Source organism: Coffea arabica, chromosome 4c (genome assembly GCF_036785885.1).
Source record: "Coffea arabica cultivar ET-39 chromosome 4c, Coffea Arabica ET-39 HiFi, whole genome shotgun sequence".
Classification (NCBI taxonomy): Eukaryota; Viridiplantae; Streptophyta; class Magnoliopsida; order Gentianales; family Rubiaceae; genus Coffea; species Coffea arabica.
The window spans coordinates 12,374,179-12,396,388 of record NC_092316.1 but is presented as its reverse complement, the minus strand read 5'-3'; the positions used below and the strand labels follow the sequence as shown (position 1 = coordinate 12,396,388).

Genomic DNA, 22,210 nt, shown 5'->3' with positions numbered 1-22,210 from the left:
TCTTGCTGGTAGCCAAGAATAAGTTGAATCAGGTTTTTCTCTTAATGATGAAAATCTTATTAAAGTATTACCATCAGGTTTTTCTATAATATCTTCTGCAGTAGTTTGTTCTATATTTCTTGCTATTTGTGGATTTTTAATCTCAAATTCACTAGGTATAGTAATTTCATTCCATTTTAGTCTTTTTGGGGTATAAGTTGTAGGTCTATCTGCATCTACTTGTAATAAAGTTGTTTCTTCTTTAAGAGTTGGAGTCATTATAAATTTAGGATTTAAATGTGAAGATAGGGGTCTATAATATATTCTGTATATTACTGCAAAATTCTTTGTATGTTTTTCAAATTCATTTCCTTGTAGATGAATATCTAATATGACTGAATTTAAAATATATGGGTCTGTTAGATCTATTGAAAAATTTGGAGTACAGTTAAAATATATGGGTCCATTACATACATTTGTTTGAATCATAGAAAGTAAAGAAGTTTTATATCTTTTGAGTCTAGTATCTCTTAATGCTAAATATATTGAAGCATCTACTCCTAAATGGAATAAAGGTTTTATTGCAATTTGTATTAAACCTATATGAATATATCGATATCCTTTACTTAAATATCTTTGAATTGTACTATGATTTAGTAATGGAATAGATTGATATTCTTCTTGAATAGATATTGTTTCTTCATGTGTTTTAACTAATAAAGCTGTTTTGAAATCTAAAGGGCCTATTCTATAAATATGTTCTATTTTTTCCTCTGGAATTGTCCAATCTGAATTATTTATAGGCATATGATATTCATGACTTTGTACTATATTAGTTTGCTTTGAATTAGATCATATTTTTAATTGTCTAAGAAATGCAGCCATGTTTAATATTTATTTAAAATTTTACCTAATCAGGAACAACTGAGCACTATGCCGGAAAAATTCTACCTTGGACTTACCAACGGTCTAACAAGGCATCAAAGTCTTACCAATGATTTCAGTAAAAGTTTAATTAAATATGCAAACATAAATGCATGAATTAACCAAATTAAAATAGAAAGTAATTCAAATAAAGTAATAATAATTCAAAGTCTAAATATGTGTCTGAATATGGCTCTGATACCACTTCTACCCAGGCTACTTTTATTGGAAATGCTCATAAAGATTTAGTATTAAAATTGGACTTACAAAATTTAGAGTTGCCTTTGATAACGGAAGCTGTTGATTGTTGAATCCTTTCACCTCTTATTAATATACTTTGAGAAGGATACAAAAGTAGTTGAATACAAAGAGTGGTTGAATAAAGAAAGGTTGGGAGATTTGCTAAGGAATTTTACACGGGAAGGTTTTTTGTTCTCTTTCTCACCGATGCTTGGTCTTCTGATTTTGAATCTATTTATAGAATCATCCAGTCTTGCATTTCATCTGAATTTGAATTCCATTTGCCTTTCTTTGAAATATGGCCGACATCTTTCTTCAAAAGTCATTCGGGTCTTGTCCGCATGGTCCACCGAAAGGATCAAAAGTAGATTCGGATGATCCAGCTGACTCTTCAATTTTGTCGGTTTCTTCGTACTTATCCTGCTTTTGCAAATAATTCAAATATTCTTTGAGCATCTCGGGATTGTGCATCATCTTCTTTATCAAATGTCATATATTTAAATAAATGAAAATTGTTTTGAACATAACACATAAAAATAATTTCGTGACACTACAAAAAAGTATTTAGTAAGACCTGTATTTCTTAGAAGTGAACTTGAAGAACCTTCTTAAAATATTTGAGTGGGGATCACCATAGTGTAAAATTCATTTTGTGATTAGTTGTTTTCTCCTTTGTAATCTTGCAGATTTGAAATTAAGACACCATTGAAATCAATGATGGAACCAATAGGGGCTAATGGGGCCATAGCTCCACTCTCCCCAAGTTTTAAAAATTTAATTCATATTGTGTAAATATTTGTATAAAACGAAGTTAGCCTTCCTAATTTTTTACAATTTTAGTTTATATTATGAGAATATATAAATATATGTGTGCATGTGTTTGTGAATTAACTACCTTTGAATTAATTTTTTATTAAAAAAGTTATTTATTTTTTACATCCTTTTATAATTAAAATTAAAATTTGATATTTTTAGATGTTATATATTTAAATTGATGAAAATTATTTTAAACATAATACATAAAAATAATTATGTTAGGAAAAATTTTAGCCCCTCTAGAGAAAAATCTTGGCTTTGTCACTAATTGAAATGCTTGTAAGTGAGATTTATCCATGGTAAAAGTATGATACATAATTTTTTTTCACTGTATTTAATTTATATGATGACAAATGAAATGGGTAAATTGGATTAGTGATCATCAGTTTTGTGAATGATTATGAGAGTAAAATATATTATGACAATAAGATACGTTGAATTGTGAAAATTGTAATTTAAACATGCTCCTAAATTTTGGATATGTGACTTTCGTAGTTACAAATTTCTTAAATTAACAATTAGTTATTACTATTAGTAATGTGGTAAATGTGAGGCGTGAATGTCAGTAATAACAGTTAGTTATTACTATAAGTAATGTCAGCGGTAAATGTGAGACATGAATTGAAATTTGCAGATATCATTTTACATGGGTGGTTATTATATGTTAGTTAAAATTTAGGAGTTTTAATTTTATGGGTTTGTGGGGAAAATGTGGGGAAAACGTGAGCATGATTATAGGATTTGTAGGAGCGGTTATAGGATTAGTTAAGAGATAAACATTTCTTAATTATAAAAATATAAAATTCTATTAAAATAGCATTTAAACTTTTGACAATTTTGAAAGTTCCTTATCCAAAACCCTTCTGCAATACATATAGATATAGATATGCAGTCCCATGACAAGTATCACTGCCCCTACTGCCACTGAGTCCAAATAAACCTCCTCCGAGGGGAGAATTCCCATGAGAAGTATCACTGCCCCTGCTGCCACTGAGTCCAAATAAACCTCCTCCGAGAGGAGAAACCGTAGATAAACTTCCCACAAGTGGGAGATTTAGTTGACCATATATATTTTCGATCACATCACCAATTGGTGTTTTGAACGACACTCAAATACCCACAGTACCACTTTTGTCATCACGGGCAGCATCAAATTCCATGGCAGTAAAGTTTCGAGCCAAATATCGCAGATGCGTAAAATGAGTCCCCTATGTTTGCCATTGGAAAACTTAGATGTATACACTCTTAAATCAGAGGTGGCAATGCGAGCATAAATACTTGCTACGCATACATTTGGAACTTTTAAACAGCTCTCTGTCAAAGCCTCAGGGCTAAGAAAATTTAAATTGTTATAATTATCCTTGGCCTCTAAACCAAAATCATTCAAGTACTCTGGCTGATCAATTTTGGGATGGGTGCTAGTAGACAAGGAATATACAAATTGGCGTAAAAAAGGCTCATGAACTACTGTGAAGGAGTTTTCTAAATCACTCTTTGAGGTAGGCATCAACCAATAAGGATGGTCTGCTAATGTTGTAATAACTACCAAACAAAACAATAAAAACGAAAAACTTGGTAAATAAATGATAAATTCTAGTAAAGATTGATGCGTGGTGAGAAATAAGTATAGCCGCGTGAAAAGTGGCAAATAAATGAGAAATTCTAGTAAAGATAAGATAATGTTGTAATAATTTCCAAACAAAACAATAAAAACAAAAAAGTGGTAAATAAATGATAAATTCTGGGAAAGATTGATGCGTGGTAAGAAATTAGTATAACCGCATGAAACGTGGTAAATAAATGAGAAACTAGTGTGAATACCCGTGCTACGCACGGGTGCTTACCTTTTTGAAATAAATTAAAAGATTATACCAACATAATTTTGAAAAAGGTAAAAAATTCTACCAACATAATTAAAATATAAGATTTGTCTAACAATATTTCGAAGTATGACAAAATTTGTAGATCATTCAAGAATTGCGTTACTGTGGAAGATGGATCTTAAAATAATAATAAAAATTTATATTATAAAATGAATGATACATGGATAGAAATAAATGTAATTGAATGTTTTATTTGATTTCAAAATGAAATACTTACAAACATTATGCATTCGATTTGATAATCTTGTACAAATGTGCGAACATTTTTACACCAACCAACTTTTAGTATGAAAATTAATATTTGTGGTTTAATTAATTCTATTGAATTTTGTAGAGTTTGTACTACAAAAAAAATTCAGCGAGACTTGTATTTCTTCGAAGTGAATTTGCTGAACTTTTTAAAAATATTTCATTGGGATCACTATGGTGTGAGATTCATTTTGTGATCAGTTATTTTTTCTTTGTAATCTTGCAGGTTTAGAATTAAAGCGCCATTGAAATCAATGATGGAACCAATAGGGGCTAATGGGGGCCATAACCCTCCTCCCCAAGTTTTAAAAATTTTAATTCATATTATGTAAATATTTGTATAAAATAAAGTTGGCCCTCCTAATTTTTTACAATTTTAGTTTGTATTAAGAGAATATATATATGTATATATATGTATATATGTGTGCGTGTGTGTGTTAATTAACTACATTTAAATTAATATTTTTACTTAAAAAAGTTATTTATTTTTTAATCCCTTTATAATTAAAGTTAATAATTGATATTTTTAGATATCATGTATTTAAATTGATGAAAATTATTTCAAAATGAAATACTTACAAGCATTATGCATTTGATTTGATAATTTTGTACAAGGATGCGAACATTTTTTACATCAATCAACTTTTAGTATGAAAATCAATACTGGTGGTTTAATTAACTCTGTTGAACTTGTGGAGTTGATACTATAAAAAAAATGTTCAGTGAGGCCTGTATTTTTTAAAAGTGAACTTACTGAACCTTTTTAAAATATTTTAATAGAATCACCATAGTGTAAAATTCGTTTTGTGATCAATTGTTTTCTCCTTTGTAATCTTGCACGTTTGGAATTAAGATGCCATTGAAATCAATGATGGAACCAATGGGGGCTAATGGGAGCCATAGCTCCCCCCCTCCCCCAAGTTTTAAAAATTTTAATTCATATTGTGTAAATATTTGTGTAAAACAAAGTTAGTTCTCCTAATTTTTTACAATTTTAGTTTATATTATGAGAATATATATATAGATATATGTGTGCGTGTGTGTGTGTGTGTGAATTAACTACTTTTGAATTAATTTTTTCTTAAAAAGTTATTGATTTTTTACATCCATTTATAATTAAAATTAAAATTTGATTTTTCTAAATGTCATATATTTAAATAAATAAAAATTATTTTGAACATAACACATAAAAATAATCTTGTGATACTACAAAAAAGTGTTCAGTGAGACCTATATTTCTTAGAAGTGAACTTGTTGAACCTTCTTAAAATATTTGAGTGGGATCACCATAGGGTAAAATTCGTTTTGTGATCAGTTGTTTTCTCTTTTGTAATCTTGCAGGTTTGGCATTAAGACGCCATTGAAATTAATGATCGAACCAATAGGGATTAATGGGCGCCATAGCTCCCCTCTCCCCAAAGTTTTAAAAATTTTAATTCATATTGTGTAAAACAAAATTAGCCTTCCTAATTTTTTATAATTTTAGTTTATATTATGAGAATATATATATGAATATATGTACGCGTGTTTATGTGAATTAACTACCTTTGAATTAATTTTTTATTAAAAAAGTTATTTATTTTTTACATCCCTTTATAATTAAAATTAAAACTAGTGTGAGTACCTGTGCTACACACGGTGCTGACATTATTGAAAAAAATGAAAATAAAATGGTGAATAAAAAAAGGTTAAAAAATTATACCAACACAATTAAAATGTAATATCTTTCTAACAATAGTTTGAAACATGATAAAATGTGTATATTTTTCAAGAACTGCTTTTTTCAGCAGATAGATCCTGAAAAAATAACAGAAATTTATATTAGAAAATGAATGATATATGAATAAAAATGAATGTAATTGATTGTTGTTAAAATGAAATACTTATAAATATTATGCATTCAATTTCATAATCTTGCATGAAGGTGCGAACACTCTTCACACCAATCAATTTTTAGTACAAAAGCCAAAATTGGTGATTTAATTAATTTTGTTGAATTTTGTGGAATGCGTACTACAAATGAAAATGCACGATCTTTGCATGAATTGATTCGTTGGTTGAACAACCTATCACCATTTTCCTAAGAATTAAGTACGTACGAAATTCAAAATTAGTGTATTTTTTTACATAATTTATAAATAGCATTATAAAAAATAAATATATATCAAGAAATTCTACCATTCTTTGTAATTCTCTGAGATAAGAAGCATCACAACCAAATACGAATCATGCATGTCTGTCTTGTAGATTAAGATGCATGTTACCACTGGAATATCTGATTTATATGTTAACATTGTACTTGTTTGACAAATAAAATGTTATATACAATACAAAAAAATATGTTGAAATTAAAAGTGCATGAAATTAATTACCTAACAATAGTGTCGACCACGTCATTACAATGCAGACCAAATTGACAAAGAATCAGATAATGACAATCTTTTTGTGATAAGAAACATTAACTCTATTGGCCTAAAGCCATGGAAACTGTCATCATGACAATATCAAATACTATACATAGCTATCGAACTCCAAGAATCCAAACTAAGTGAAGATGCAAATTTTCTATCGTAAGAAATTTCTCATATCAAATTCCATCATTTTGTATTTAGAGGGAACTTGGTTCCATCAAAAGTCAAATATCAATACTTGTGCCATAGGGAAAAAGATGACATAAAAATAGTGATGGATATCTATTGCTCTGACCATAAAATAAATATTTATGTTTACTGTTGCGTAATAAGTTATTATTAAATCATGAGAAAATGAGTCTAAAATGATGACCTATTACCTAACATTTCATTTCTATTTAAAGATGAAAGACAATAACAGCAATAATCAATCGAAAACATTACATTATTGGGAATAATATTTAAAAAAACAATGGAAATGCAAATGTTTAAAGAATAAACAGTACCAGAATTTCTAATTTGATGCGAATGACGTTTTAATCGGTGTAGTTGGGATTTTGTCGTTCGAATTTGATGTGAGATTTCTCTTTTGTCAACGCAAAGTTGTTGAAACTTTTCGAACTGTTGTGTAGAATCATTGCGGTGTACGTTTCGTTTTCTAAACAAATGTTTCCTCCTTTGCAATCTTGCGAGTTTGAAATTTAGCTGTCGTTAAAATGCTTGTAGGCGGGCATGTTCCATAGTGAAATTAGGTTAAGGGTTAAGATGGATACCATAAAAAAGTTGAAGGAGATAATAAGTTCTTGGGGAAAACGCAAGAAAGTTCTCTTAATTGGAGTGAGCACGCAAGAAAGCTGAATGAGGATGCTATGTTTTGGAGGACTTTTAATTGGAGTGAAATTCTTAAATTGGAGGACTGTTAATTGGAATGGAAAAGTGGGGGAAATGTAGGGAAAATGTGAGCATGATTATAGGATTTTTAGAAGCGATTATAGGATTAGTTAAGAGATAAATATTTTTTTAAATTGGAGGACTCTTAATTGGAATGGAAAACGTGGGGGAAATGTGAGGAAAATGTGAGCAGGATTATAGGATTTGTAGTATACTCAATAAGTTGATAGTATTCTCAAATCACCGATGAGGTAAAGTTTGCCTAAATAAGTTTTACAGTGTCCTAATTCCTTGCAAAACAAAAAAGCGCTAAATAGTCCTAATTGGCATTGCAAGTTACAGCAACGTGTCAATGGCATCTAGTCCTATTTTTTTTTTTTTTGGATCAAAATCTAGTCCTAATTGGTTCTGCTGTTTCTTGATCATGTTGTATGTTTCTGAATTCTACTTAGTGTGTAATAATTGATAATAGTTTATTCTATTCTTTTATGGTATTGGACAGGCGATAACCACACCAGAAGTGTGGTAAATTTACTATAAACTCCTTATATTATCTCCCCTAATTTTTGTATACTTATTAAAAAATTTAAACTTTTGTCAACAATAGGCTGGTCACGCTAATAAAAAAAAAAAAAAACTAGTCACACATCTCATTCTTTGCCCTGAACTCAATTTAGCAAATTTCTTAGAATAATGGTGAAAAAAATCATAACAATGGAGGAACCTGGGTTTGTTTCTTTTTTTTTTTTGTTTTTTTTAGGATCTGAAACAGCCCTATTCATTTTTAAAAAATAAATAAATTGGCTATCTTACGTTCATTAAGAAAAGGAAAATTTTTTGGTCACTGCACATGGATGTCCAGCCATCCTAAAGGGAAAAAAAAAAACAATTGCTCCGTTCTTGCAATTTTTTTAAGGTTAAATTTAGTAAGCCCCTTAACTTTACATTTAGTTGCACTTTATGCCCTCAACTTTACATTTAGTTGAACATTTGTGATTTTTTTGAAACGTGATCGTAATTTGCAAAGTTTATTTGTAGGGGCGGTTATAGGATTAGTTTAGCGATAAATATTTTTTAATTATAAAAATATAAATTGTATTAAAATAGCGTACGAATGAGCATTTGTCTTTAATTAAGGAGTAAAAAAAATTTAAAGTATAAATAATAAACTATAAACGGTTTATGTAGTAGATAGTGAGAAAGTTTTAAATTTTAAATTTGACTGGTGATTGGGTTGGTTATAACCCACTACTTTTTATGTATTAAAATAAATACAAAAATCTAGAAAAAAGAATAGGAAGTTTGGAAGCCATTGAGAGACTCTTTCCTAAAAACCCACTCTCCAATACATATAGATATAGATTTGATATTTTTAGATGTCATATATTTAAATAGATGAAAATTATTTTAAACATAACACAAAAATAATTATGTTAGGAAAAATTTTAGCCCCTCTAGAAAAAAAATCTTGGTTTCGTCACTGATTGAAATGTTTGTAACTGAGATTTATCCATGGTGAAAGTATGATACATAATTTTTTTCACTGTATTTAATTTATATGATGACAAATAAAATGGATAAATTGGATTAGTGATCATCAGTTTTGTGAATGATTATGAGAGTAAAATATATTATGACAATAAGATACGTTGAATTGTGAATATTGTAATTTAAACAAGCTCCTAAATTTTGGGTATGTGAGTTTCGTAGTTGCAATTTCTTAAATTAACAGTTAGTTATTACTATAAGTGATGTGGCAAGTGTCAGTAGTAAATGTGAGACATGAATTGGAATTTGCATATATTATTTTACAATGGTGGTGATTATCTGTTAATTAAAGTTTAGGAGTTTTAATTTTATAGGTTAGTGGGGAAAACGTGGGGGAAATGGGGGGAAAACGTGAGCATGATTATAGGATTTGTAGGAGCGGTTACAAGATTAGTTAAGAGATAAACATTTATTAATTATAAAAATGTAAAATTCTATTAAAATAGCATTCAGACTTTTGACAATTTTGGAAGCTCCTTATCCAAAACCCCCTCTACAATACATATAGATCATGAGCATAATTATAGGATTTGTAGGAGCGGTTACAGGATTAGTTAAGAGATAAACATTTATTAATTATAAAACTATAAAATTATATTAAAATAACATTCCGACTTTTGACAATTTTGGAAGCTCCTTATCCAAAACCCCCTCTGCAATACATATAGATATAGATATAGATGCCTCAATCATTAATGATTAGGATAAGAAGATTTTCAAACGCTCCTCACTGTATAGTGCTAGTTCCCAAAATACTTATGATTTATATTTCATTTTAAGTTCTAAGTTAATCTCTTTTCTCCCTCTCTAATTCTTGAATCCTCCTGCCAAAAAAAGCTAATCATTTTTTATCAGCTGTGACTTGAGCCACATATTGGTTCCCTAGTTTCGAAGGGTTTATATCAACGAATTCAGCCAAAACTAAAGGGACCCCATGGAATACATCGTCTATTAATCGGACTCCCATTTGTTACTCTAGAAGGCTTATAAAGGCGGGTGGGTTTAAAGAATTTTTCTGTGGACTAATATGTTAATACCGAGGACTGTTGCTGGGCTTGACTTTTAGCAAATAATGCAATCAAAATTATTGAAAGAATAATTTTACTTAACAAACTTAATTGTTCAACTTCTGCAAATTCTTAATGCATAGTCAGCACAAACTTGACAAATTGATTTTGGGACTAGTCTCAATTGCTTTAAGAACATCAAAAGCAAAATCAGAAGCTTAAAGCCCTTTTTTTTGGTTCCTTTTTTCTTCTCTTTTTTGGTAGCCTATTCTGAATTACGCCTTCACCAGTTCCTTTTCTTATAATACAAATCAAGCTCAACCCAGCTTTCACCATAAATTCTGACCTCAGCAAACAAATATTTGTTATTTTAAGCATTTTGGAGAAGAGGAAATAGCAATACAAATAGATACAAATTGTGAGGTGCAAATAGATATTGACCTTGTTCTTGGATGCTTTAAATTTTACAAAATGATCTGATTATAAAGAATAATTAGAATCATCAAAAGTTATTTGACCATCAAAGCTACATTACAACCGATTAAAAATCTATAAGTTGTTTGACCATCAAAGTTATATCTAATTATAGATTTTATTTTTTAGTCATTAAAAATCTATAATCTGAATAGAAAAAGCGGTCGAAAAATATCACAAAAATTGATTATTCAAAATTAAAACCTATAACCAATTAAAATAATCAATCAAATTATTTGACCATCAAGCTACATTACCACTGTCATTCAATTTTTACAAAGTTTACGTATTTACGGTCAAAGATCAAGGCTGCCAAGCCCATTACTTTTTCACTTCATCAAATATGTTGCATAATAAAATTCTGCTTTTCAACGGTTTGAAAATGTCCAAGTTTCCCGCACTTAAAGGTCGGCATACATTCCTTAAAGAAATTGAAAGCGTGAGATTTCTACATAAAGGGCGATATGGTGCGGCTGTGCTGCCATGGATGTATGGCCATCATGATGAAAAGATGTAGTATCAATAAAAGATTTTAGTGGGGCACACTCTCACAAGATTAAGAGATTTTAATTAGTGTTTGTCGTTTTATATATTTGTGGCATATTTCGGCCAATGCACATGGCACAGTAAGTACATTGTAGGGACTTCTCACTTGGTCGGTAGATGTATTCATTAAAAACATATAAATATTGTTTGTTATTGTCAGTATAATTTTTTTTTGCACCGACAATTTTACACACACGACACATATATTTTTATTTTGAAATTCTTTTTCTTTTTTCTAAAATAGAATCTCTGATTTAGACTTACTCATACAATAAATTTTTCATTATTAGTGTTTGAAACCCTATTATATAACTACAAGTTTCTTTAATATGTGGCATAAATACTTAGGTGTAGGGGTGAGCAAATTTGGTACGAGCCGAATTCATACCCGAATTCTATTTTAATTTGGTAATTTGAAATCGGATAATTTGGTACAAAAGCGATATTCACCGAATTCACCGAATGCTAATATGATATGAAATAAGTAATGAGATTAAGAATTTGGTAATAACTGATTTCGAATTCAAATTCAATAAAATGAAATGGGGTACCATAATATTACCGCATTCGAATACCAAATTAGTTTATAAAATTATATAATATATAGATAAATGCTATTTAGTATTAGTATACACTACTAATATATTATTATATTATATAGGTAAATGCTATGAATAATAGTTAGTATATGGTATTATCATGTACTTATGATAATAATAATATATAATAATGTACAATACACTATTTTAGTCTTTGTTAATTGTTATATGACTATAATAATGCAAATATACAACAACACTTAACATAAATATAATACTTATTATTTTATACATGACTAGAATTAGATAATAATTAATAAGTAGAGGTATAATACTAAATATTAAATAATAAACATAATTAGTAATTAGAATTTAGATATTGGTAATTTGGTATATCATTCATGTTTGAATTATTGATATTTGAATGCGTAACTTGTAACTTGTGAGTATTAGTGTGCTCTAAAATTACATTACATATTTAACATAAAAATTTATATTCTCTATTCACTAATCTTAAGGTTTTAAATATAGACAAGACAACTAAACAGTCTAAGTAAATGCATATAAATTGCAAATTAATGTATTAGTGCATTGGCTTTCACTATTAAAAGCAAATTGGTGTTGTAGCCTGTAAGTTTGTAATTAGATTGATCACAATAGCAGCATAGCTATTAAACTTGATAACATGGTTTAATTAGGTTGGAAATTGCAATCAAAGGATTCAATAGAATTTTTATGTTTTTTTTAACCGAATTCATTACCGTTTCCGAATTCAAATTCGGAATTGAAATGAATTTGTGTATCTCCAATTCGAATTTGAAAGCGGTTTAAATTTATGTAAGTCCAATTATCGAATTTACCAAATTCATATACCCGAATTACCGAATATGCACCATTTGCTCACCCCTACTTAGGTGTTATTTGTATTGCAAATTTTAAAGATTTTTTATGAAAAAATTACTATAACACTTTTTAAGGATGCGATGTATGTAAAGTTAAAAATTAAGTTGATTGAAAAATGTGTTTACAACTTTAAAAAATTTTCATAAAAAAATCACAATTCAAACAAAAATCACAAGAAAATGACACCATCACGAAATAAATTCATCTTGCCATACAAACTAGTCTAAAGACCAGATAATATGGAAAAAGAACAGAAGAAAAGAAGAGACCAAATTATAAGATTATATATATATATATATATATATTTTACAATGGTGATGGTTGGTAAACTTGCATCATTGGTAACATCATGGATAGCACTGCATCAAATGCGCAGCAACTTGCTAAAAGGATAAGTTTGATGACAAGTTGCCAACTAGTACATAATATGTAAAATATAAATTCGGGCAGGCCAACTTGCCTGCCTTTGCAGGCTGCAGCTGCCCTGCCACCCTACCCGCTGCCCTCAGCCCTAGAATCAAAGTATCTTCTCCAGCACCTTCAAGAAACTCAGTATAAAATGCATAAAAACCCTAGTGAAAGAGTTCTTGTATTGTTTTTTGCCTCTCTTCTCCTTCACAAGTTTCTCCCCTTCTACCATTTCTGAGGTTCTTGTTGAAGCCTAAATGGCTATATCTATAAACAAGCTTTTTTACGCATATTCTTTTATTATGGTCAGTGAAAACTTGTACATTTGTGAATTATTCTACATGCCAAGTGATGTTACAAGACTTTAATCATTTATTTATATGCAAGCATGGTGTTTATATCATAAAATCTCAGGCAATTAGTCATCAAGGTATAGTGTTTATTGAGTTGAAACTTGAGCTGAATCCTTGCTTTCCTTTTTTTTGAAGATACATATTTGAAACAATTAGTACCATTGTTTTTGGGTCAAAATATACATCCTAAAGAAGAGCTTATTTTTTTGATAGGTTATAGTGCTATTTGAGTTCCATATTGGGTAAGTTATGTGATATTTTGTGCTAAATGAATTTTTTTTTGGCATTAAATTGATTTGTGCAAAATCTTCCATCCGCATGCGACGTATAATGGGCAGAGCGGCCATATTTTGCAAAGAGTGAAAATGTATAAAGCACAAACAAACTCTTTAGTTTGTGCTTTTGCTGTTTCTAAGAGGTTAAATTTAGGTATGTCGAATTAACCTACTTAGTTGTATCAGCAGACAGTTTTTGAAATTTGATTATTTTTTTCCAACCTAGTATTCAGATATTTATAACATCAACCCTCAAAAAAAAAAAAAAAAAAAAAAGATATCTACGACATCATAATGACCCTAATATGATTTGCAGAAAAGAGAAAAAAAAAAAAAAAAAAGAGGTACTGTTGGGCAGTCCTTTTTGGCATGCTTTGTGTTGTAACGCTACATCATAATATTTAAAATTTGGTCTGCTTTACTTTTGATAGATTTACCCTTTCCCTTTATAGAGTTTTGATAGGGAATTAATCTGACGGCAAAACCACAAAATTAGTTTAATGTGATATTTTAATGGGTTGCAGTGATGGGTCCATGATAAGTCGTTGAAATTACAAAGGGATTCTTTGCATATTTTCAAACGATAAGTCGTTTTTGACTTTTGTGTGGGCATTTTGCGTATTTGATCATTTTTTTTCTCTTTTTTTTCATAACAAATACTATGTCGTTACGGTTTATATTGGATCTATGAACAATGGAAGAATAGTTACTTATATTTCACAATTTTTTTGGTTAAGTCATTTATGTTTAAAATGATGCAAAATAGTTCTTCACTTATTTAAAACGTATCGATGTACTTCAAATCCAATTTCAGCCTATTTTCTGATCACGAAAAGCTATTTTACTGTTAAATTAGTATATTTTACATTGAAAGGCCAATTTGGATCATTTTAAATGTCGGTGAGTAAAAATAATTTTCAAGATGGCAGAACCATTTTTATCATTTTTGCCAAATAGAGTATTGGAAATCAATGTAAAACACTAATTAAACCATTTTGTTGATAATATCAGCAGAACTCATCTAAGTTAAAAAGTAGAAGTATAAAAGACTGTCTGAAAAATATAAGACCAATTATAATGATTATTAGGACTGTGTTATTTTTCCAGGCGAATCATCTGAAAGCTCTAAGAACCAAACTCAAAATAATATACCCATAAATGACAAAAGAGGCTTTTTTGAGTTCAGGTAAGTGAACCGACAATCCAACTTTGCAAAATACTAAGATTAAAAAGGCAATAAGAAAAGCAAAGACAGTTGATAATATATGAGGAATAGTTTTAAGTAGGATTGGAGAAACTTTGCTATTTTATAAAGGGGGCATGAATTTTTTTTTTTAATTCTTACAATTAGATCTGTCAACGGGTAGGGCAAGTGCCAGAATCAAACATTTCGGATCCAGACCAGTTTTAGTATGCATATTTCGGATATGACCCGTATATCCGACGGATCTTATACTTGATCTTCTGGATTCGGACCTGAAGGGTCCCGGATACTGGTCAGGTCGGGTCGGGTATAGGTCAAGTCGAGTCGGATACGAGTCGAACTTTATAATAAATTTATGTTTTTTATAATTGTTAATTTATTATATAATAAGGATTGTTGTATTAATAATTGTATATATTTTATAATTATTAATTTATGTAAATGGGTCTGGGTTGAATACAGGTCAAAATGCAATATTTCGTATTGGACCCGCTTTTTTATTAGGAAAAATGGGTCTAGGTTCGAGTCAGGTAAACGGAATTATATCTATACCTGTACCCATAAAAAATTAGTGGGTCTGAGGCAGGTCTTGGTCTAGATCTGGATCGTTGACAGGCCTACTTACAATTTGTATACAATTTTGTGGTGAGTGTAAACATCAATGATAAATTTTTCTATTGAGTTAAATTTATAATTAACGTTTTCCTATTTATTTTTTTTAGAATCTTTTTCATGTAACTGCTTTCAACTTTATTTAAAATACTGTTCTAATGCCAGTCCTTTTCTATGGCTTGGGTATTGGATTTTACGGAATTAAACTTAAAAATTATCCATTTGGAAAAACAACAAAAATAGTCCCTTTTATTTTACAAAATCTTTTTTGTCCCTTACGTTAAATGATGTAGAATGGTCCCACAACTATGTAAACTTTTCTGATGTAGTCCCAAAGTGGCCAAAAATATGTTTGAATTGGGGTTTTGCACCAACTTAGTGGAAAATTTTTTTTTTGTGAAATATGAGGGACTATTTGTATTATTCTACATCTATATATAAGAACAAGTAACCCCTGCCCCTGAACATTTCCCTTTATTTCACTTTGCCTCTTGAACTTATTCCCTAGCACCCGTACCCCTAAACTCTTTATCAAGTTTCAAACAAGAACTCTCATTTTTCCCCCTCCTTTCCTTCCTTTTAAAAAATAAAAATAAAAATTCTTTCTATTGTTTTTCTTTCCTATGGGGTGCGTTTGTATTCACATTCTAAAACTTTATATGACTCTAATTAACTATAAAAATTGTTTGAAATAATAATGCTTATGAGAAATAGCTTACCCTCTTCACAAAATTTGTCAAATATAATCCTAGTGAAGTTAAAAAAATAAAAATCATCATACTTTCACAGTGGTTTCAATTTTTGGCTTCCAATGTTCCTGATGCCTTGCCAATTTGAATTACATTCTAAAATTTGAATAAAATCGATAGAAAAATGAACGAGAGGGTTAAAAAAGGCAAATGAAAGTAATACATGAGGAAAGAAACACTAATTTGAGATGTGTAACTCTCATTATTATATCAAAACTAGTTTCAATGTGTATCAACAACAATATTCATGAAAGTCATTGTTAGTACCTTTTGTATAAAATTTAGGGATAATTTCAGAAACCTCCCTCGAGGTTTCTGACAATTTCACTGAGTTTTCTTGACGTTTTCAATATTACACTTACCTCCCTTAATAATAGACAATGACTATGATAACCTTCATAATTTTTCAAGAGACAAGCCGTTGATAAGAAAGGGAAAAAGATAACAAAAAAAGGAAAATAAAAAATGGGAAACAATTCTTCTTGACTAAGCCACATATTGTGGCCAAACTATTTTAGTCATGGCTATTAAATTATAATTTTCTATCACTCAAATACATTGATCAAGGAAGATATCTCCTTCCCTATTGTCAACTTGCCATTACATCCCTACAACTATTCTCAAAGTTTCTCTTGAATTCCTGATCTCCTAAAAGCTAATCTGAAGCCTATAACTCTTTTTTATTTTGTCATCCTACTCATTACAACGTTGATATCACTATCCATAAATTGAAATAGAATGGAAATCTAAAATTTTCATGCCAATTCGGTAAGGCCAAGAGTCCAAGTAGGTTAGCCATTCAACTATGGATTTGCTGGTTGAATTAGTGGCTATATAACGTAACAAAATGTAATTAGCCAATCGGTTGTTGAACTGGCTAGTTTTTTGGATTTTATTGGTTGACCTGACGGGTTATCAAACAATCAATATGTTCTTTCTTTATTTGGTCTAATTACTAATCCGCGGTTCACCAGGTTGACTAGTTGAACTGTCTAGTTTAGCCAAATTTAGTAACTATAGGTAAAATTATTTGTGTTTTACATAAAATAGAAACTTTTTATCAAGTCGAGGCTTGTTTCTGAAATACTAAAAATATTTTCAACTATTTAAGAAACACCTAAAGTAAAAATCAATAAATCAAAGTTGTAAATCATTTATTTTCATTTTCACCCAATCGCCATTCATTATTCCACCTTACCACTTCATCTAAGTACAATGACTACATATTTCCTTAAAAAGTTGATTTTCTGAAAAATGACTCAAATTATGGAGCAGAGGGAGTATTAATTTTGAGCATTGCTAACGGTTAAACATATGAACCATTTGAATTTGATATCATTATTAGGATCGGGTCTAGATTGACTTAATTGGCTTAAATTTGATCCATTTAAAACCCAAAATTGGCCTAAACTCCAACTCATTATTTCTCGTACGACACATGCTGTTGTCCAACAAAACATATGAACTAAATTCGTTTTTGTTTTTGAAATAGTACCATGAACTAAATTCGTTTATGTTCTATTTTGTCTTAAAAAAAAGGTGATTTGTTTTGTTCATAGATAAAAAACAAAACAAAAGAGAAAACACACGAATATTAGCATACAGCCAACGTGGGGAAAAAAAGAATTAAATTCTAAGAGTTAAAAATATCGCAAAGAAATTTTAATTACATCTTTTGAGCTGATGTAGTAATTTTTACCAACAGAAAATAGCTAAAATATTTCTTTCTATTTATTTAATATCAGAGGGGGGGGGGTTCACAAATGAATTTATGAATTTGAAACTTAAACCAAGAAAAACTAAGAGCAGCATGAAAACTTCACATTGAATTAACATTCCGTTTCTGAAATAAAAGCATCTCATGACTCATGTACAGCATGAAAGAAAATAAGAACAAAACTAATGAAGAAATTTTACAAAACACAACGGTATGAAAAATTTTAGATGAATAAGATGTAGAACAAAAAAGGGACTCTTTTCTGATTTGTGATAAACTCAATTTCAGATAGAAAATGAATGTTAACAGGAGAAATCTGCTTGTTTTGTGAAGGCACCATGAGGCGAAGTGTTCTCTTCCCAGTAGTCTTCAGTACTCTTTATATCTTCCCCATACACCCATTCTTCCTCTCCCCTTTTGTATTCAAGTCCACTAGTTTCTGAGCAAGAAATTGAAACTTCTCTCCAGTTGCTCCAGATTCTTAGCATGATATAAAGCAAAGCCAAGCAAATGAGTGTTGATGTGAAGACGATGGCCACTATGATTCCAATCACTGCAGTATTTGACAGCTCTTTCTTCCCATGTCGTGCAGATTCCAAACATGATACTAGCGGTGGGCCACATAGCTTATTGCCTAAGAAAGAACTTAGTGGGAATCCTGAAAAAGTTGATGGAAGTTCCCCTTGGAGGTTATTATTTGACAAGTTTAGCCTGTGAAGACTGGAGAGTTTGCCAAGTGATGATGGAACTTTTCCTTCTAGTTGATTGAAAGAGAGGTTTAGTCTTTCTAACTTCACGAGATTTCCAAGAGATGGAGGGACTTCACCAGAAAGGGAATTCTTGCTCAGGTCTAAAATGACTTGTAGTTCAGTTAGGGTGCCAATCTCTGATGGTATCGAGCCGGTTAAGTTGTTCTCAGAAAGCCTGAGCTCATAGAGTTTCTTGCATTGTTGGATGGTTGGCGGAATGGGACCAGAAAGATTGTTACTTTGAAGATTCAGGACATTCAGAGACGTAAGATTGCCAATGTCAGATGGGATTGTTCCAGAAAGGGTATTGCTGCCGAGAGAGAGTTTAAGTAAGCTTGAACAGTTTCCAAGCTCTACTGGCACTGTTCCATTGAACTTATTGAATGAGAGATCTAGTTCCCCAAGGTCTTCCATACTCCCTAACCATGTAGGAACTGTTCCTGAAAAGGAATTGTTGTTAAGGAGAAGGTGTTTAAGCTTTTTCAAACCGGAAAGCTCAAGTGCCAGCTCTCCTGAAAGATTATTGAAAGACAAATCAAGGAAGTAGAGCTCCTTGAGCTGGCCTAAATGAGGAGGAATGCTACCAATGAGAATATTATTTGCAAGTCGGAGACGAGTCAGGTTTTTAGACATGGCTAAAGTAGAAGGAATTAGGCCTGAGAAACTGTTATTTGTTAAGTCTAAAAGTGTCAAAGAATTTGAACCTGACAAGAGAGAAAGGGTTCCACTAAATCTATTGTGAGAAAGATTTACAATCCCGAGGTTTTTCAGAAGGGAAAGAGATTCTGGAAGTGGACCTTCAAATGAGTTATTGTAAAGACTTAACATGATCAGCTGGGAAAGGAATCTGAATGTTGGTGGCAATGTTCCGGATAGTTTGTTGTCAGCCAAGGTCAACTTTTGAAGCTTTTGGCAGTAGCCTAGGCTTGGTGGTATTGAACCTGACAAGTCATTCTGCCTCAGCAGTAGAAAAGACAGATTCTTTAGCCTTCCAATTGTTGCAGGAATTGAACCTGAGAAACGGTTTCCGGAGAAATCAATCTCAATTAAGTTGCTGCAGTTTGTTAGCTCCATTGGAATGCTTCCTGACATCTGGTTGTCATACAGGTAGATAATGCTCAAGCTCTGAAGCTTTCCTATTTCAAGAGGGATTGCTCCTGTAATCATGTTGTCAAACAGATAAAAAGAAACTAAGTTGCTCATGTTTCCAATCTCTGGAGACAGAGTTCCACTAAAGCTGTTATTGTTGAGCAGAAGATCTGTCAATTTCTCTAATCTTTCAAGGCTGGAAGGTAATGATCCCTGAAAGTTGTTACCCGATAGATCCAATTGTTGAAGGGACGAGCAATTCAGTATCTGCATAGGAAAGCTACCAGATAAATTATTTCGAGCCAGAAAAAGCTGTTGAAATTTGGAATCAGGAATGCAGAGACTTCCAGGAATGCTACCAGTCAAAAAATTATCAGATAGAGCTAAAGCCTGAAGATTTTTCAGCTGAGAATTGGATAGATTAATGAGCCCTGAAAGCTTATTTTCTGATAGGTCAAGAACCTCAAGCTGGCTTAATTGGTTAAGCTCTACAGGGATTTGGCCATCCAATTCATTCCCTTGCAAGTTCAGGTACTGCAACTTGGACCCAAACTTGGTCGGAATTCCCCCAGAGAGGCTGTTGTTGGCTAAGTTGAGGATTTCAAGTGACTCAAGGCTTCCAATTGAAGCAGGAATTTTTCCTTCAAGCCTGTTGTTTGATGCTGCAAAGTCCTGAAGGTCAGTACAGCTACTGATCTCGGGTGGAATGGGACCATCAAGATCGTTCTCCTGCAAATCAAGAGCTTTCAAATGCTTCAAGTTTCCAATTTCTTTTGGTATGCTTCCATTGAACTGGCAATATGCAAGTCCCAGAACTCTCAATTCAGTCAAGTTACCGATTTCCGGTATAACTTGGCCAGTTAACAAGTTATCTCCTATTCTCATAACTTGCAACTTCTTCAGAAGACCAATCTCTGCAGGAATTATCCCAGAGAGAGAGTTAGCGAAAAGCAGCAATTGCCTTAGCTCTTGAAGCTTACCAAGATCAGGTGGGACCATTCCAGTTAGAGAATTCATCGACAAGTCGAGAATTTGGAGAGAGCTGAGCTGTGACAGTTGAGGAGACACTGAACCTATTAGTCCTGAACCTGAAAGATTCAGACTGACAATATTAACTTGATCGTTTGAGCATGCAACCCCATTCCAGTTGCAGAAGTTAGTCCCTGGAGTCCAATTTTCAAGAACTCCAATTGGATCTTCAAGTTCTGATTTTATTCTGAGAAGAGTGTCTGAATCAGATAAAGTATCTTCTAGAGATGCTACAAGTACAGAACCAAGAACTGAGAAGAAAATCATTAAATAACAAAGATGCAGGCTGGCCATTTCAAAGTTTGTCACTCGGAATCATCTAGCATCAAGTTTTGGTGAATTTGACAAAGGAATTCAATCCATTTTGGAGAAACAAGCAAAGGAAGAAGAGATTCAAATTTAAAAAATTATCAGAAGAACAGCAAAGAGATCATAGGAGTTCAAGAACAAGAAGGGTAGGAGATGACAGTGATAAACTGCCATGCCAATGAGTTTATATAGTTTCATTGACGTAAGCCTTTCTAATCATCTTTACAGGGTGAAGCAATAATAATAAAAAATGCATGAAAAGTTAAAAAAACTTTCTCATGAACTAAGGTGTTTTTCTAAGACTATTTACAGTATGTCTTTTTTCCTAATATTTTATTTTACTTTTGCCGCCAAGGAAATATTTTTGCCTAATTATAAAGAATCCCAAAATTTTCAGGTATATTGAACTGAATAATTTCAGATTAATTAACCCCCAAAGTTGTATATTCAACGTGTTTGGTATGGTGCCTTAGCTCATTAGCTGTGGTTGAGTATATCTTCATATTTGGTCTCTCATGTCATAATAGCATGTCTGTGAAATTGGTGTCGGTACCTTTACTCAAGTGTTCTTAAGCATTGCATTAGTCAACATCAAATATGAGAAAATTGGACTAAAAAGCACCCAAAACTCTTTGAACTGAAAATCTTAATATTTTCCCTTAAAAGAAACTTTTTCAGATTTGAAGCATGTAAACCTGCAGCATATATATATTTTTACACATACTAAGTAAAAATTGATGCGACATATACACTAGATTTCGTGTGATATTCATCAAATGTTTACGTGTTAAATATTTAAACCTACTCTTTTAAAGAAATTGTTTAGTTGCCAATTTATTCAGAATATTCAAATTTTATATAATTATCATTTATTCAAAATTGATAGTGTATAGTATATAGAAAATTAATTCTAAACTTATTATCCCTAATGTCTGAACTGGCCCAAGGTTTAACACAGATTGCTCCTCTCATTTTCAAGTTGTTGAAAAAAGGTATGATATATTCTTCTCAAGGTAATGATAGAATCATGGAAGGATGGAGCATGCCGCAGTAAAGATAAGATGGTCCGACGGCTAAGCTGAAATATGAGAACAAAAAAGCTATGGGAGAAAACGCACTTGCCGCTATAACAAGAAACTTCAACATAGTGGGGCTATCCCTACAAGGTTTTCCACCTATGGCCAGTGCCAAGTTTTGGATATATTGGATGTGCAATGAATGTGACATTGGATAAACAGTGCTACAGAAAATCATGGGATTTTTAGGGATCTATTGGAAAATATTGGCTTGTACTATTTGACTTCAA

At 31.2% G+C, this 22,210-nt stretch overlaps 1 protein-coding gene across 1 annotated transcript; it reads right to left on the bottom strand.

Annotated features, from left to right (window-relative positions):
• Positions 1–17,818: 17,818 nt before the first annotated feature.
• On the bottom strand, positions 17,819–21,043 carry LOC113738797 (uncharacterized). Its single transcript, XM_072046051.1, has one exon. It carries the CDS (start codon positions 20,887–20,889, stop codon positions 18,031–18,033), a length of 2,859 nt encoding a protein of 952 aa, XP_071902152.1. The 5' UTR covers positions 20,890–21,043; the 3' UTR covers positions 17,819–18,030.
• Positions 21,044–22,210: the final 1,167 nt, after the last annotated feature.